Source organism: Tyto alba, unplaced genomic scaffold (assembly GCF_018691265.1).
Source record: "Tyto alba isolate M040663 unplaced genomic scaffold, T.alba_DEE_v4.0 Super-Scaffold_7, whole genome shotgun sequence".
NCBI classification, from domain to species: Eukaryota; Metazoa; Chordata; class Aves; order Strigiformes; family Tytonidae; genus Tyto; species Tyto alba.
In genome coordinates this window covers 9623689-9643123 of record NW_024881328.1, presented here as the reverse complement: position 1 = coordinate 9643123, position 19435 = coordinate 9623689, and the positions used below count along the sequence as shown (strand labels likewise).

The following is a 19435-nucleotide window of genomic DNA, read 5'->3' as shown; positions in this document are numbered from 1 at the left end:
ATGGTAGGAAAGAAAAAAATCCCACAGATGTATTAGAAATATTGCACACTTCTCAAGCCACAGCTATGGATATGTTGGGCATATGAAATATCTTCTCTAAACAACACCTGCTAAGCACACCACGAGAGTATTTGGGTAATTCAGTCGGCAATTATTTCTGCCATGTTGATGGGATCAGACCTGGCTGACCCAAGTGAAGAACATATGGTCTCTATCAGATGAAGGCATTTCTTATCTCCAGGAAACACGGCACCTCACATGTAGCCCTTCCAGCCCCATAGGAAGGTTGGATTTCCCGCTCTTGGGATAAAGTACAAACCCCTCTGTTATATCAGAAGTGCACCCACTGGATAGCAGAAGGATCCTGCTAGGGAAACAACTGGGAAATCCAGAGAGTCACAAAACCTACTGTATAATAAACATTTTCATTCAGTGTGATGCTTTTAATGAGTACCTTCATTTTCACGTGAGCATAAAAGCCCTGTTTCCTCAGGATGATGAAAGAAAATGTTTCTGTATGGCAACTTCAGGAACAATTTTCATCCAATATGAAAATACCTCAGTCCTCAGCGAGTCCATACATATTTTTTAGTGTGCACATGAGTGTCCACGTTATCTACACAGGCACCTGCAACAATGCTGTTAGATTTCAAAGATGACCATTCACAGATTCCTGAACAGCAAGTATAGGTATCCAAAGGATGAGGTACTCGATCCAGAGGAGATAGCCAAGTAAAAATGTTAAAAGGCTGAAGGAGTTTATGTATTGAAACTCTAAGTGACTGGAAAAAAAGAAGGAAAAAAAAAATAAAACAAAAAAGAAAGCACAAATGAGTTACTGTAGCCCAGAACTCAGCAGAAACTTATGCACAAATAATTTATGTAATGTATGTGTTTCACATTCCTACTGTTCTGCACCACACTGTAAAACCTGCTGTTATTACAAGCTATACTGGCATGTCTATTACTTTCCAACAAGAAAATCATTACTCTGCCCTGCCTCTTGATCTTGTTGAGTTTTGTATAGCTCGCCTGGCCATTTCAAAAACAGAAGCTGAAAAATTGTCTATAAATCAGATACTTGACAGAAAAATAAGTATTCTGTACTATTTAGAAAAGGCATGGCTGTACTGCATCAAATTCTATTTCCCACTTTTTAACTACACCATCACTTAGAAAAAATTGCACTAATATAACGGTTCAATATTCAGTATAATGAAGTAGGCTCAACAGTGCTCCACCAGTCACAAAACAGACATTACCATCTACTGTTTGTGAATAAACTTCCCTTTGTGTGATTTAATCAACCTTCATTTTCAATCTGCATACATAAAACATTAAATGCTAGAAGCTTTGATTACTTCGAAAAACACTTGCTGAATAATTTAATCTCAAAGCACAGTTTTCTCCATACCAGGAACCTCAAGAAAGTCCTTAAGGGCAAAATCCTCCCAGTAATCTATCAGATAAATCTGAGAGCCTTCATAGGAACAGTTAACTCATTTACAATGACTAACCACTACTTCCATTAATACTTTTAAATACAGGATTTATATACCTATCATGTGCAGTGTCAGGGAGATACAATATGGCAAAGAAACATTTCAGATTTGACCGTCTCAAAATCAAGTCCCAATATACCAGATGTACCTTTTCTTGTTGAGAGGACCCTGAGGTACAGAATAGCGGATACACCGAACATGGGAGACATTCCTCTGGAGCTAGGTGGAAATTACTCATTTGCATGGCCAAAAATGTACCTGCTAAGGCCACAAAACAAGTGTTGACATATTTTTGGTCCTGCTTTAACTGAACCACCACTGTGCATATTCACAAGGAAGACACACATTAAGTCTCTTTCACTGCAACAGTCCATGCAATAAAAATTAGAAAAGAAGTATTTTCCTCAAAATCTATATGGCAAGTGAGATGCAGTATAATTAAAATTTCTGAGATGTCAAAGAGAACAAAGAATAAAAAAGAAGTTTGCATAGTACTGACAGCCAGATCGGGGTCCTAGAAGCAGAGTTAACACCAGGTCATGGGTGAATACTGACCACAAGTAGCAAAAGGGCAGACTTCAAAATCCTTTTCATATTCGCAGCTGCAGCTTTCAGATCCAAGAGTAAATGTGTATTAAGTTTTGTCAAGTGCTGCACTGAAACATTCCTAACAGTAGGATTTCATACCTCAGACCGCAGCTCTTCAGGAAGAGTTCTCTTTAGCTCATATATAAGATAACCTATTATTCCTTTGCTACTGCAACAAAGATTTACAATAGCATATAAAAAAGAAAGGAGGAACTTTCTATCATTTTCAAGCAGCAGAAGGAGGAAAAAAAGAGAGATGATTGGTAAAAAAAGGTTTTTTTTTTTTTTCTTTAGGAGTTCATTTATATTGACTATCAACATTGGTAAGACCACTAATAATTCACTGATCACCAAGGCATCAAAAGGGACCCCCATTATTTCACCTCCTGTAGACTGTAACCATTACATTTCACTCAGACACCTCTGTCCAGTGGTCAAGAACTTTTGCTCAGGCATCTTTCTGGAAACCATTTTTAAGTCAAATACATAAAAAGGCAGAGAGTTCAAAACTTACCTCAGCATTTCTATTCCAAGGGTTAAATGGCTTCACTTAAAAAATCCTCTCCATATTTCACTTTCCTTTTTTTTTTTTTCTTTTATGTAACTGTTGGTTGTTATGATTTCTACAAGATGGGACACCTGAACGTGACACAGACTGACACCTGGAAGGCACTTCTTACCATCTATCTGTTTCCTCCCTTAACTAGTCAAAGTGAGGAATTTAGTCTCATCCAGCCCACCATTTATGTACCTTGTTTCCACCAAGCTCGGCCCAGCACACATCTTAGATGGTGGATGTGCTGGACTCCCTGCTTTTAATGGAAATCCACTACAGTAAAACATACACCTCCATTGCGCTCTTCAAGGGAAATGGTTTCCATGTAAATATGACGATGGCTCATTACTCCATACTGTACTTGAACACCCTGTCCAAGTGCAATGCAGACAGAAAGACACAAAAAAAGCTGTTCTTCTCAGGTACTTTGCAATTTGCTAAGAAATTTGTGTGCTGCTCCTCTTGTCTTTATTACCAGTGCAAGCTCCTACAAATGGTGGAAAGACGCAAACTGATATGAAATTAACACTTAGTACTGGGTCCTTGGTGACTACAGATTACTGAAAAACAGGTGAGTGGTTAAGACTCCATCCGGCTCAACGGAGTCACATGGGATCGTGCTGACAGCCAGAACAGACCAGGAACTTACAGCCCTTATTTTCTGGAGTTAGACAAACAAGGAATACTAATTCTACCCAAAACCACAGAATTATTCACATAAAATATTGCCTTGAAGTTTTCCATATTAGCCACTTTATAGCCAATAACTGAATGATATACTGGATCACACCTGAAGTTCAAAAGTATCCTCATTATTTACCATTTAGTATTTTCCTAGAATAATGGATGAAGAATGGCTAGTACAAGAAAATCAGATTAAACTAATTTCCTTCCCATCAGTGTATTTTTAATACAGTCTTTTTTCAGGACTTCACCAATTTTCTCATGTGAAACTCCATGCGCAGAAGTAAGCTGTACTGAAATGAATGGAAAATCTTGCACGTGGCATTTCCAGGATCAGCCTGAATAGATGGTTTTGAGGGTGGCTATTAACAAACTCTGCCATAATCCCTCGGCAGGAGCAGCACACACTTTATCACAGCCAACCATGGGGCTGGTTCCAGTGACACAGCAAACACACCCTTACAGAAGTGCAACACTTTGGAAGTAGTAACTGCACCTTAAATGGCAACCAGTGTGATCACTACCTTTAATAGCAACTCACATTCCTGTCTTCAGGGCAGAAAAACCCCTACCTTCCTGCAACTCATCTGGATTGTGAACATACTCCTAAATCTAAGTTTTTGTGTTATTCTCAAATAACTACACAGATATCAGCAAGTTTAGACTCACACTAACTACTAACCACTGTTTTACAAACAGACCACTCCTCATATGCGACACAACTTCTCTATTCTATTGCTCGATAACACTTTAAAAGTGCAATCAAGTTTTCCCAAATCTTAACTAATCTTGAATACACTGAAGTCTTTTTGTCCAACACAGGAACTCTGACATTTCAAATTCCCAGAATAACAACACACCTCAAACACTGCAGACACTTCTGAAATTGCAGCCTTCAAGGACCTACACAAGTTTTATAGAAATCTTGCAACCAGCCAAGAATAGAACAAGGGCTTTTAATTTCTGATTTCATAATCCCCATCTTCCTTCAAGTTAGTGACACTCTTTTAGATACATCCACCTATGTAGCACTATGGAAAAATCTCAGTTACAAAAGACCATATGATCTATAAATCTCCTGCAAGACTCATACTCATTTCCTTTCTTTGTGTCTATTCTCTCTCCCATACTCATATTCTGAGTGGTCCCCATAGGCATCTCTCTAGTGAAACTGAGACCTCTTCACCACCTGCAACCCACTGGTTTGTCTCAGTGTATTTCCATCTTAACTGGGGAGGCAACAAACACTGGTATGTTTGAAAACAGCAAACAAATACCTCCAAACATGTAAGAAATAAATACAGTGTTGCAATAAAAAAAAAAGCCTTACCATGCAGGTGCATCAGGCATAAAACCGAGTGAAAAACAAAACAAAAGCATACAATTACTTTTAAATATATGCATTTATGCATCATCTTCTGTGTTTGTTAAAGCTATGTGTATATTAGGAAGGAGAGGGGAGCAGAACCAGAAAGAGAATCCACTCGTGTTAAGGCCCTGATGTCCACAACCTCTGTGTTTCTGGGGGTTACATGGAGCAGCTCTAGTCTGATCCTGGGGACCAAACACCCATTAGCAGCGGGAGCACCCCAAGCATGCTCCTGTAGTACATCGGCTTGCTTAATTTCATCCTAAAGGAATCCAGTCTGAAAACTGAAACTGCTCTAGACAACTGAAACACTCTGAAACTGCTCTGGGGCGCAAGCCAAAAAGTTCAGTAAGTACTATCAGTGGTGCATTCTTGATCCAAACTAAAATGCTATCATGGGCTTACCTAAGAGTTACTGCACTGCAATACCAAAATTTACTGCAGACCAAAGGAACACCGAAGGGCAAGCTTGCATGCAAACACTCCGAGAACATTACTTCAGTGGAAGAATTTCCTCACCTACAGATGAACAAACACATTCACATCTTCCCCAACCCACTGCAGGGGAGATGGAAGAAGGACTGCTGACAAAGAGAAATTGATCTGGTAATTAAGAGTAAAGAGAATTACACTTTTGTAAATTATAGTACTTTAATAGATATTAAAAGCAGCAGGTAAGGACATATATTTACTTTACACTTTCAATGCATTACTTTGGCAGAAACTGTTCTTCCTTTTTAGAAGGAAGAGAAAATGTCCTTTACTGAAGGACCATTTTATCCCAGGAAAGAAGTCCTATTGAGTCCACTTAGGCTGGCAACAGTGAAATGTACTAAAGCAAAAGCTGGTTTTGCATTGCATTGCAGTTGCCTAGAAATTTTAGAAAGGAATCTTTACCCACTTAGAAATGAGGCAAGATTTATGAAGAATATAATTGATGGTTTCCTAGATACAAATAATGCATTTAATAAAGTATAATCTGAATGAAGCAAAGGATAAAGGGGAAAATTCTCAAAGCTGGTTTTGAGGGGTAGAGTTGTTCTGGGTTTGGGATTTTTTGCTATTGTTGTTGTTTTGGTTGGTTAATTGGTTTTCAGAATAAGTAAGTCCAGCCCGATTTGGATCCCCAGCTGGACTGGGTACCGTAGCCCCAAGTAAAAATAATGCAGGGAGGTGGCCAGAATGAGGGAGGTAAACAGACCTCAAGAAAAGGACATTTTCAGTGGAGAAGCTTACTTTTTCTCTACACACTGCATATATTCCCTGCTGACATGATACATGGCCTTGCACGTGCTTCTTTCAAAAATTACCTATCATCACTCCATATGGGTTGTATGGTGTGAGACTACCATAGCAGATTCGTGGGTTTGGTGTATAGGATGTAAATACAGTAAAAAGATCCCCTGGCACTGACACACAGGGCTGTGCCACTCACAGAATTAGTACACTAAATCCTTTCCTCCTCAAGTTTTTCTGATTCTTGAATAAGCAGGGGGCTTCTATGCTAGAGCTACTTATACTATGAGGAAGAAAGCAAGCAACCTCCTTTTCCTGAATTCTTGTATGAATATGACACCCCCTACCATGAAATCCAAAACATTCTGCTAGGGTCTGTTTGTGTTTACTATATAAATACAGCACAGATCAGAAATAAGAATTCAGATTTCCTCTGACATATCAATATATATTCCACAGGGATTTTTCTATTTTAATTTGCTGACCAGCACATTCTTTAAACTACAAGTTTTCCGTATATTAATGTCGTTAATGTTATGGGATAGGAAATTAACAGTGTGGAGTTACTCTGACAGAATAAAATTCGATCAGATGTCTGCCTGTCTTCCATTGTTTTCGCTAAAGACACCATTGGGGCAGCTGAGACAGGTTACCACCACGACACTCTTGTTTAGCATGAGCCTATTCTCTCCTGTGGCCTCAAAGCTAATGGTTTCCTAGTACCTACTGAAATCACTGGATCACAATGGAAGTATCAAAAACCATAAATGAATTATCTATACATTACTGTCCCCTGTTCTGAGACTCCTCTTGCACTGTTAGTGAAAGCTATCAGTACACTTAAGTGAGACAATATTCTTCAAATGATTAGCAATGGGCAAATAAAAGTAAGGCAACTAAGATGACAAAGATGTTGCTAAGCTTACAAAGAGAAATATGACACTGGTAAAGCCAGAAGGGCTATGGGAAGAAAATTATTAGGAAAACTGTGTATAGAAGATGGGAAGCTGGGGAAAAAAAAAAAAAAAAGGATGGTACAGGAGAAAAATCACATAGAGATGTAACTAAACTGAAGGAAAAAGTAAGTGAGAGAGCACTGGGAACTGCTCACACAGAACACAGCATTTTACAGAATCAGGAATGTGTCTAAACAGTGTAGAGGGACAAAAGAAAATAGCTAAGGACACAATCCAAATAGTTACCAACAAAAAAAAAAGACTTCACTAGAGTGTTCTCAAACCCATGTAGATGGGCTTTCACTCTCCTTCCTTCCATTGTCACTAGTTATGCCATAATAAAATCAGAAATGTACGGTCTCAACTCTGCTACTTAGGATTGTAACATCAAGCTCATTTCTACTACAGTAATAGGACCCACAAAGGGGTAAATTCACTCTTCAGTACAGAATGGCATGTAGAGACCCTGCAAGGCATACAAGAAAATGTATATACTACATACAGGTCTTTCTCGTATCAGGTGAGCAAACAACTTGCATAAACTGACAGCTGCATTCAGGAACATTTTCAGAGTCTGACACGTAATATCATAAATGTAGATCTGTACTTCTGAATTTGAAAACATGCCACAACACTGAACATTTACTACCAAAAGCCTCTGAGAATGCAGGTGACAACATTTTGATAACTACCTTTCGTACAGCTTAAGTAGTGCAGCTCAATCCATCTTACTGTATACTAAAGAATTTTTTTCCCCAAGATATAATGAAAATTACTACAGTGCAAATTATATGATTAGTCCTGCAGACGTTATTCACATCAGTAGTCCCACTGACTTCAGTGGGGAAATCCTTGTAAATAAACACTTCAGGAACAGTCCAGGATACAGAAATATTTTCAGCCATCTCAGGGACCAAGAGGTAACATATATTCAATGTACCACAATACAATGAACCTTTGAACAAAAGATAAAAAGGAACCTTTTCAACTAATTTCCTTGCATTGCAGCTACCCATTCATTTCAAAGTCTTCTGACTTTGTGGGCTTATTACCTCAAGAAGATTTACACCTATATTTATGGTTGATGACTTCTAATTACCCAATACAGTCATCTGTGCCCTAGAACAAGAAGGCCCTTGACTGAACTTTTCAGTAGGATCTTTGTTGCGTTGCTATTTGCACTGTGATATTGCAGAATTCTTCACAAATAAGGTGGGAATTTCTAAAAGGAGAATTCCAGAGGGGAATAGACCCAGAAGATCTTCTTGAACTGCACGTTTTCTGATTCAGACCACCCAATTTTTCTAGCCACTTTGTGTTTATTCAGAACTTTTACATAGTTCTTCCATAAGATTCAAAACCACAGCACATCATTACTTCTAATTAAGTGTACTTAAGCTCAAATCTTTACTCAAGACTCCCCTAATATATATTAAATGCTTTGATTTAACCAGCCTCTGAAGCCATAGTATGGGAAGGGGGGGAAAGGAAGTCAGCAGCCTCTGCGCCATCAGAAGCAAAAAGAACAAACACGGAGGATGAATAATCAGTTGCACTGGCAGTGTTTGATTTAGTTTTCTTGCACTCGCCCAGCATTTCAAACAAGTTTAATGGTTTTCCCACTAGCACTTGGAATTCTCTCCATGTTTCCAAAAAGAAAACTAACATTTGCCCAGTTTGTTTACTGGAAAGTTTTTTCTCCCCAAAGGAATGTAAATTGCAAATATTGCCCCAGGACATCTAAAATAACCCCCCCCCAAAAGTATTTAAAGAATCTTTATTTTCTTTAAATTATCACATTGTTTAATACTTCCTAATTGATTATCTTGGACAACACCTTCCAAGCATCAGAGTGCTTTTATCTTGGCTTAGAATTGTACAAAAGTATTTACAGATTCTCTACATAAATAACACATAATAAGTTACGTGGTTGTTGCCAGCAGTGTTAAGAACGATCAGAAAAGGTCTTTTAGCTTCAGCCTCAGATCTGTAGGTCATTCAATGTCCTTCCTAATGGATAAATACAGTAATTTATCATCATCAGTCACCATCAGCATTGTTCTTTTTACTATCATATATTCATGAACATTATTCGATGCAGCTGAGTGGAGCATAAAAGAAGTGTATGATTAAAGAGGAAAGGGACAGAGTTTGAGACAGCTGAGATTTCGTGACTAATGCATGGGCTTGAAATATGACACAGGTCTTATAAGAGTTACAAAGACGGTGTCAACAAATTACAGATACCTTCTGGCAGGACACAGGCATCTCTAGCAGCAGATGAGCCTGCCTACGTCTTCCAGTGCAATGTTAAAAGAAAGTATAACATATGAAGTACAGTCTTGTACACCTACAATTTTTTCCATAGGTCGGGCACATTTCAAAGCTCCATTAGTTTCAAAAAAAACTCAACAAAACACAACAACAACAAAAACTACGATAGCTCTCTAGGGATCACATATTACATTCGTCCTTATTACCACTATAGGAAGAAAGTCTGTGTTCACGTTTGTGAGGCAGTTACACATGCATGTAATCTCTGAATGCCCTCAAGTTATTAAAAAATGCTAAAATGATGGCTTTCAAATTCTAGAATAACATCAAACAACATCTCCATTTGCTTAAAGAGTTCCTCCCTCTTGTTAATTATCAAAATAGCTTGCCTGAAGCAATACTTTCAGTTGGAAGATACTAGAAAGAAATACTGAAAGTGTGCTTTAAAATAGCTAACACAATATGTTCAAGTATATGAGGCTACTAGATGTAATAAGATTGCCCAGTTTCACATTCTTTGATTTAGTGAACTAAGTAATCTCTTTAATCCACCTGCAAAGCAGAGGGCTCCAAACACTGAAAAATCAGGTGCTGTTATGCTGCACAGATTCCCATGTGCTGTTTTGAAAGCAAGACACAGAAAACCTGCAAAAAGTCATGGGAAACATGAGGGGAGTGTGAGAGGAGCAAGAGAGCATCAGTGTGATTGCCTTGTCCTGCCTTCACCAACAGAGATGTCTTCACTGTTGTGCGCCTGACAGGTTCCCAGGGCAGACGGTGGATCAAGCACTGGAAAGTTCTTCGTCAAGTTTTCTGAATTAGGGAAGTGAGTTTCTGAAGAGAAATTCATCGCTTCTGAATTTTAGATGCACTGAGAAACACACTCATGTTCTATACAGCTATTTGAATGACTGCTCTCTTAAGCTACCTGAGATCCTGTACACACCCAGCCTATTTACAAGATGTCATATCAAATGATGCTTCTCAATTAACATGAGAAGCATTTCTTGCCCCTGCTCCACAGAGCTCAGAGTAGAAGACTAGAAATGCTATGAAGATGGAAGATGAGTTTCAGGCTTTTTGTGCTAATCTCCACAGTTGGGTACATAACTGAGTTACATTGAAACAGCCATGTGGCAAAGAGAAAGCATATCAAAACCATGTGTAGTATTTGAAAGATGACACATCCCATGCCTTCCCCTAGAACTTGAACCCTGAACAATATTCCAAACTACCACAGTTAATACACTTTCACATAAGCTTCTTGTGCTGCTGGTCATATATTCAACAGATATCGCAAGCCTGTAATACTTCTTTCTGGATCCCGGATGGATGTAGTGTGGCATATATATAGTGTACAAAATAGAATTTAAAAGTTAAAGCTAAGATTCAGATGTTAACTCTTTATGAAATATTCTGGGCATGATAATATAACCTTATTTCTCCATTTTTATTGGCTTTTTTTACCTGATGTTTCTGACGTTATGGTGAACCTTGCAAACCAGTATGCTTGATATAGTGCTGCAATAAAACAAGTAAAAAGTTCTGCTAGGCTGGCAAGAAGGAAAAATGCAAAGTCTCTTTGGATTATGTACTAGAACAGAATTTCTTATTTCAGCCTGAAGCCAGCTCTGAACACAACCAAGAGCAGGGGGCATGGACTTGACTATCTAACTGTATCTTTCAAGTTACTGGAGCTGTTATATGTATACAGTTAAGAGTTCAGGTTTCTCCCTGATCCATCGAGCTCAAAAAGACCTGAGTGGGGCAGGGGAGAGCCCTTTTGCCTTGATAAAACTCCATTAAGATGAATACTACTCTGAACAGACACAGCTATCCATCAACATTTTTCCCGCTGCAAGATCAGAGTCTGTTTTGGGGAAAAAGAAGTAAGGCAATGAAGGAAGACATAAAAATATAATTTATTTTGGCCTTAGTCACTGAAAAAATAAAACACATTGTTCTCTTTTATTCAGATGTACTTTTCAAATATGCCTCTTGTTTGGTGACTACAGAAACTGGTTCTGAGACAGAGAAAATTCAACTCCTTAATCAAGACAGTCAAGCAAACAGTATTCAGTTGTCCTTGTTTATATGCTAAACATGTAATTTAAATGCTTACCAAATAATTTCCCTGTTTAGTGCAACATAATTGCAGTGTGATTTAATTTTCCTTACCTGTTTTTAAGGAGAATATTGTAGTATATTCTAAAATGACACACAGTGAAGAAAAAAAATCTGGTTTGTTTTTTTTTTTTTTTTTCCCTTTTATAATCAATTTTAAAAAGGCCTTAAGTTGGAAGAGTAAAAGAGGCTCAGGAGAGAATGATTATAAATTTCAAAGGTCTGTCTTCTATACACACAAAGAACAGCAAGTAGCACCAGGTGGTGTAGATCATCTGTTTTTTGTAAACAGATTGAAGCCTCACAAAGGTAATACCTAGAGGAATTATCTTAGTTTTTCATCTGCAAAGACAGCAACATTCATCAACCAGCAAGTCATACAGGTACATTATATTTTTCAAATATGTTGTGTCCACTGACTACCGAATGGTTGTGCCTTCTAAAAACCATTGCTAAACATCATTGTCCAAGACCCCAGGACAGTTCTTAAAAGCTACAAGATAAAAACCACTATTTTTTGTACTCTCTAAGAGGAACTGAGGGAGCCACATTCAATCCCAACACAAGTGCTCAAGTGACAGAAGTCTGAACACTTTGATAGAGCTTTCCGGAAATGAGAAGAAACACAAGCAATTTACAGCTCTTTTCCTTTCTACACATATATCATCTAAACATAAAACTGTAATTTTGGCAATAAATATGAGTCATCATTTAGCAAAGAGTTGAGAATAAATCTGGCTAACTTATCAAACCAATCACTGAAACATCAATAGCACTGTTAATGGAAGTTGTTATTAGATGCCTTGGCCATGGAGGGGCTGGGTTTAAAAATACCATCAGGGGAAGTGTTGGATATGAAGTTGTATCCAATTTGTTCATAAGCTGATGGCTGTGGATGCTTCAGTGAGTTCAAGCTTTTATTTAAGTGGAGAGTCCCAGCATTAGCCTGCTGTAATTTGAAAATACAGCTCAAGTCACAAGCCTATAAATTTACCACAAATGCATCAATTTTGATATGACTATTCTCAGAGGTATCTGAATAACCGGACTTTGAAGTCAGAAGATTTACACTTAGACAATCTTGGTGTAATTTCTTGTTCCTTCTTGGACTTTCCACAGGTCCAACCACTTCTCTACCCGAAAAGATTTGCTGCTCCTGCTACCTCAGTAAACCCTGTCAGTGTAGATGCACCTTCTTGTTAAAAATAAATAAACTATAGGTGTCACTTGTAGTGACACTACAGATGTATTCAAGCTCACCAAGCAAAATGACATGCTAAAAAAGAGTACATGGCCAGAGATGGATTTATAGAAGGCCCTAAGGCATCATTTTACATGCAGGCCAGCCAGGTGACACTGCTATGGGGTATGGAAAACCAAGGTAAACACATGGGTCCCTGTTTGTTCTTCTCCCCATGCCCACCACAGTGTCCACAATGGCTGCAGCTCTGTAACTACAACCACAAAAAGCCAATGGAAGTCTTCGGATCCACAATATCCCTCCATTAAGATTACAGCCACATAGAATCATAGAAAGGTTTGGGTTGGAAGGGACCTTAAAGATCATCCAGTCCCAATCCCCCTGCCCTGGGCAGGGCCCCCTTCCCCCAGCCCAGGGTGCTCCCAGACCCATCCAACCTGGCCTTGAACCCTTCCAGGGAGGGGGCACCCACAGCTGCTCTGGGCACCCTGGGCCAGCGTCTCACCACGTTTACAGTGAAGAATTTCTTCCTTAGATCTAACCTAAATCTACCCTCTGTCAGTTTAAAGCTGTTACCCCTCATCCTATCCCTACACCCCCTAATAAAGAGTCCCTCCCTGTCTTTCCTGGAGGTCCCCTTTAATCTCTGGAAGGCCGATATAAGGCCTCCCCAGAGCCTTCTCTTCTCCAGGCTGAACAACCCCAACTCTTTCAGCCTGGACTCACAGGGGAGCTGCTCCAGCCCCCTCATCATCTTTGTAGCTTCCTCTGGACCTGCTCGAGCAGGTCAATGTCCTCTTTATGCTGTCAGCCCCAGAGCTGGACCCAGCACTGCAGGAGGGTCTCACGAGAGCAGAGCAGAGGGGGACAATCCCCTCCCTCGACCTGCTGCCCCCCTGCTCTGGATGCAGCCCAGCACACGGGTGGTTTCTGGGCTGCGAGCGCACATTGCTGGCTCACAGGCAGTTTTCCACCCACTAACACCCTCAAGTCCTTCTCCTTGGGGCTGCTCTCCATCCACTCCTCACCCAGCCTGGATTTGTGCTGGGGATTTCCCTGACCCATGGGCAGGACCTTGCACTTGTCCTTGTTGAACTTCATGAGGTTTGCCCGGGCCCACCTCTCCAGCCTGTCCAGGTCCCTGTGGATGGCATCCCTGCCCTCCAGCCTGTCACCCCACCACACAGCTTGGTGGTGTTGGCATATCACGCTGCCGTACTAAGAATGGTTTCAGGCACAAACCTAGAGTCAGATACAGCCTGTGGCCAAGCCCTGGCCAGGGCTGAGCTACAGCCACATGGATCTTGGCTTTGCGAAGGTGTGCCAGTTGCCTCGGTGCTCACAGAGATCCACCAACCGCGGCCTCACTTGGTACGGAGCTCACTGCAGGATTTAGGCCTGCATCCTTAACCATTAATATTTAAAGCCATAGAAAGACTTACCATGCATTAAAAGCAACATTTTATATGCAATGCTGTTATAACCTGCATGACATCCCTATCACCTAAGACAACAGGGAATTAAAGTTGATTCAATATCAGCTTTAACCAAGAAAACCAGACTGGTTCTGGAAAAAACTGATGCAAATACATGGAACTTCACATTTACACTTCAAGCAGACAGACACAGCTGAAAGACGAGTGGATTCTCCCATCCACCACCGAGAGAGGCTGAGAACTCCAGACCACTCAGGTAATAATGTTTTTATATTTAGGATAAACTCTTAAAAATTTAGCGAGTTTTAAATTAAGAATTTAACCACTGTTCCTCATCACGACCTCAAAGAGCAGTCAAACCCGTGATTTTTGGCATGTAATACTAAGCTTGCTTTGAAAAGATTTCCACCTTCAACAACAAAAAGACATTCTGGCAATTCAGCATGTCTGAACTGAATATAAAGAAATAAAGATTGGTTAAGTTCAAGTACTTTTTATTATATCTAAAAGCAGTATCCATCTAAAACTAAATAATGTCCCTGAAATTTATGAGCTCTGTGAACCTCTGAGACTATTTAAAGTGATCTTGATTTTTCCATAAATTCTACTATTTGTGTGAAATTTAAGTACTGATGGAAGTTACCCATCTTTTTCAGATAATGTAACTTACACAATTAATTTATTCGAGAACGCTCCTCAAATTCAAATGTATTATTTTATCAGTGTTGCATGAAAATGTGTCATAATACATACACTTTTCAGGAAAAAAGCATACATCTTTAAATTTATTTAAATGAATGGGTTCACCGATATTGGAAAGACTACCCAGAAGCTTAACGTGCAGCCTGGCTGTGCACACAGGACTGGATACTCCGATACGGGCTTCCTAAAACCTAACTGTGCACAGCAGCTTTCACTGTTGGCGTTTTTCACCCAATGTTGGTGTACTGGATGAAAACTGAGCTCTGTCGATGCACATAACTGAGAATTAAAATGTGATATGCGGCTCCTCACGTCCTGCAAGCCCCGTTCGGCATGCCAGAGTTCAAAACAGGAGCGGTGAGTCCTGATAATATCCAAAAAAAAAAAAAAAAAAACAAAACAAAAAAAAAACAAACAAAAAAAAAAAAAAAACAAACAAAAAAAAAAAAAAAACACCAACACCTCAAACACCTCAGTCTCGGAATAGCTCTGGAGTTAGCACATCGCCAGGATCCCCCCGGGGCGCCGGCTGGGAAGGCGCGCAGCCCCATCCCTCCCCCGGCGTTAGCGCTATCTCCCCGGCGCAACAGCTACGGCGGTCTGGTAACGAAAACTTCGATTTTGTGCCGATGGCAGCCAAGTTCAGCTGCTCCCCTCGGCACCCATCCTTCACACGCCCGCCCGAAGACTCGCCCGTTTTGATAGCGAGCCGGTACCGAGGCAGACCCCGGTACCCCGGCCAGCCTCGCCGCCGCCAGCCCGCGGGGAGGCACCCGTCGTTCCGAGGGACGCGACTGCCGCCCCGGCGCTGCCAAAAACCCTCCGGGAAACCTCCCCGGTGGCGATGCGGAGCGTGGGAGCGCCCCCCGCCCCGCTCCCCGGCGCACGGCCCCGCCAGCCCCGGCCCGCTCCCCCGCTGCCTCCCCGGGCAGCCCCGTCTCGGCCGGGCAGGCTGCCCTCCACCCCCGCGCGTGTGTATCCCCCGCGGCGCAACTCGCGGGGAAGCGGAGACCAAACTCCTGCGGGACCCGCTGCCGCCGAGGGCCGGGGCTGAGCGATACCCCAACGCCGAGGCGGGGCCGGACAAGGCTGGGTCCCCTCCGAGCGGCCTCAAAGCTCCCCCCCCCGCATCCCCCGAGGCGGCTCCGCGGGGCTCCCGCTTCCCCCGGCCGAGTAGCCCCGAGGGCGCCCGCCCCCCCCCTCCCCGGACTTTTACCCAGCTCCGCACAACTTCGCCGGGACGGCAGCCCCCCCACCTCTTCCCCCCCCCCCCGCCCCCGTCCATCCCCCGTCGCCTCCCGCCGCGGGTCCCACCTGGTCGGGCTGCGGCGGCGGCGGGTTCCCCCTGCCGCCCGGGTGCGCCGGCTGCTCCTTCATGGCTGTCATCGCAGGGCGCTCGGCTCGGCTCCTCTCACTGCCGCTGCGGCCCCGGGCACCCCTCCCTCGGCGCCAGCCGCATGACACCAGCCTCCCCTGGAAGTGGCGCGGCGGAGGAGGAGGAGGAGGAGGAGGAGGAGGAGGAGGAAAAAGGGGAGGACGGGCGGGGGGCGCGGAGCCGCCGCCGCGCCGCTACCGCAGTGCCCCGCCGCGCCGCCGATCAGGGGGCGCCCGGCCCCGCGGTGCCCGCGCCCCGCACCGCGGGACGGCCGCGCATCACCGCGGAGCGCCCCGCGGCGGGCACGCTCTGCCCGCTCCGCGCCGCTCCGCGCCGCTCCGCCCGCCGTGGGCCGGCCCGCCGCCGCCAGCAGGTGTCACAGCGCTTCCCGCCGGCCCGGGAGAGACCATCCGCGCCCCCGCCACGGGGGCGTCGCTGCCGGCGGCGGCGGGGCCGCGCTGCCCGCCCCCGCTGCCGCCCCCCCCGCCCCGCGGGGACCGGACCCGCACCCCCACCCGGCCCGGCGGCGGCTTCCCCCGACCCCCGGCTGCCCCGCCGCCGGCAGAGAGAAACCACGAGGGGGGGTAAAGGAAAAAAAAATAAGAAATAAAAAAGAAAGAAATACAAGGGGGAAGGAAACACAGTTGCGCTGTTGGCTCGTCTGTAAAATGCTTCTTGCCCCCCACAGCTCCCGACGGCAGGGCAGGAGCTGCCCCCCAGCCCCGCCGGGGCGTTTCAGCAGCGAGAGGTCTGCCGAGCCGTGCGGGAATGTCCCCGAGCCTGGGGAGCCCAGCACGGGGCGTCCCAACCCTCCTCTGCACGAAGGCCCCCACCTTATGAAGCCCGTGGCTGTGAAAGGGGTCTCAAGCACCCATTTTAGCGGAACTCGGCATGGGAGGCACATATACAGAGCTAGAAATAAAAGAAAACTTCAGGGAAAACCTTAGGGACACAGTGCACCATGTGTCCTAAAGCCATATCATCAGTTGGCGACGAGGGGGTTTTATAAGGACCAAGGAGACCATCTGAAATTTGTTTCTAACCAGCAACGAAAGCTGAACGTGTGAAGGTAGGTGGTAACTCAAGGGACAGTGAACATGAACCTTGGTAAGGAAGAACCTCAAACACAAGCAAGTGAAACACTTGGGCTTGGGTTGGGCTGGTTGTTAATTCAGATGGGTTTCGTGATCCAGCTCACAGCAGGGTCGCAGAACGCAGGATTGTCACTGTGGAGGAGGCGGTGTGCTGCCACGGGGACGGATGGCCAACAGGAGCGGCCCCAGCGCTCTCTTAGCCAGCCTGGCTCTCAGGAGACCGCAAGGTAGAAGAAAAGCTGTCAGCACAAAATGAGAGAAGTGCTTGATCTTTTTTAGTATTTTTCTGCATCAAACCTCACAAGAAAGGTCAACTGGATGGCGAGTATAAATAATAGCAGTGAGTGACAAAGATCACCGAATCAGAATTGGAGAGTACCTCGAGTTGAAAGGGACCCACAAGGATCACTGCTCCTTGCAGGACTACCTAAAACTAAATTGTATGACTAAAAGCATTGTCCAGATTGAAGATTTCAGCCTACGGTGGGAACAGGTAAAAAGGGAACAGGAAGATGACAAGGGACTGAGGAATTACAGACCAGCCAGCCACAGAATACAGATTATTGAGTATTTCCATCTTCCGGTATCACCTGTCGCTGTGTTGACTCCACCAATCAACAGATACAATTCCTTCTGAAGTCCCAATAAAGATTCTAGAAAAAAAAATCAAATGAACTTTGCAAGCACCTAGATGAAACTAGATGACGACTAATAGCTACGACTAATTTGTCAAGAGCAGATCATGTCAAACAAATCTAATTTCTTTCTTTAATAGGGTAAAAGCCTGTGGATAGGAGAGCAATGAATGTAATCTATCTTGATTCAGAAGGGCTTCCAGAACTGTCTTCCAGAACAGTTTCATGACGTAGAGAGAAACATATTCTGAGTAAAACTAAACAAGTATCTACAAAACCGTCACCACTGCATTATTTCCAGGGCCTCCCAGCCATGGCACAATTCAATAAGGACACGCGTGAGGGACTACGCAAGGGATGGAGAACAACAGGTTAGATCACATTTTCAAATGAGGAATGGAACATTACAGAGGATCTCCAAACTGCACCTAAGGCAGCGTCCTGCTACGGTGAGCTGGACAAACAGTGCGCTGTGATAGGCAAGCAGGACTACAGCTGTCACGACGTATGGAGAAATCCTGCCCTTGTCAGTACTGGCAGGGCATCTGTTGGATACAGGGGCCAAGGTCAGGGAATGCACAGCGACACATACATGCTACAAGGAGAAACAGAGGTCTGGCAAGCATACACTATGAAGAAAAACTGAAAATCTTTGGAATCAGTTAGTCTAAAGGAGAGAAAAGTGGGGACAGATGTGGAAACAATGCTCAAATGCTTAAAAGGCGCTATAAAAGAATTAAAATAATCTCTTGTATACATGGTGGATCAGATAAACAGCATTAGGTTTGAAAATCAGGAAGAAAGATGCAGGTTAAACATTAGGAAAAAAAACATATTTATTTCCAGAGGTGGGGGGAGGGCAAAGCGATGGACTGGGTTGCCTTAGGAGGTTTGGGGGCCTCCAGCCCTGGAAGATGCATAAATGTCTGTCTGGAGTGATATGAGTATACTTGGTGCTGCCTAGGGTAGGAAAATTGTCGAAATTAACTGACTTAATCTCTTTTTTTGCTGACTTTATGATTCCTTTCCAGCATGACACCCAGGACCACCCGCAGCCCCTGCATGAGACCCAGCTGCAGAAGCCTGCGGTGAGGACTTGCATTGCTCACCCCGGGTGTCAGCCTGCACAGCTGCCTTCTCTCAGCTCAGGAATCAGCTATTCCTGTGCTTCTCTTCACACCATCTCTGCCAGTACCTCTCCATTTCATATCCCTATTTTCTCTCTTATAATTCATTATTCACCAAACTCCCATACCCTCACTGATGTCAGACCTGTCCTTTTTCCTTATTCCCCTCTGCTGCTGTTTCTTTTCATATAATAATCACACCATGCAAAGAAAGAGCAAAAAGGGTAACCAAGAGGGCATCTTCTATATGCCAATACCTATTGCTTTGCTTTACTTCTGCAGAGCAGTCTTTACTGCCAATTCTTTCTCTGACTTGGCTGTGTTCTGTAGGACTTGGGGTCTTATTGTTTTCTGAGCAATGCATAACATGGGGAGACTTAGATTTTGCCTGTGGCCTCTAGGTGCTACAGTAATACAAATAATAAGTCTTAGAATCAGACGTGTTCTGATTCATGCTGTTTATGGCAGAGGTCTATTGCAACTCAACTAATTACTGAGCCCCCATCAGAGCCAAAGAATTCTAATGATTTAGGGTTTCAATAGGCATGTTTCAATAGAGATTGCTTTCAGCTTGTT

The 19435-nt window shown here is 43.3% G+C and overlaps 1 protein-coding gene across 2 annotated transcripts in view; it reads right to left on the bottom strand.

The window, feature by feature from the left end:
* The window catches only part of DPP10 (dipeptidyl peptidase like 10), a 555109-nt gene that overhangs the window by 281344 nt on the left and 254330 nt on the right, over positions 1-19435 (bottom strand). Inside the window, exon 1 of one of the 2 annotated variants that reach the window (XM_042784121.1) lies at positions 15943-16165. The exons of the other annotated variant lie outside the window; for it this stretch is intronic. Coding sequence (XP_042640055.1) covers positions 15943-16014 — 72 coding nt within the window. The 5' untranslated portion in view covers positions 16015-16165. Of the gene's footprint in view, positions 1-15942; positions 16166-19435 lie in introns of those variants that run through there. 2 annotated transcript variants of the gene reach the window in all.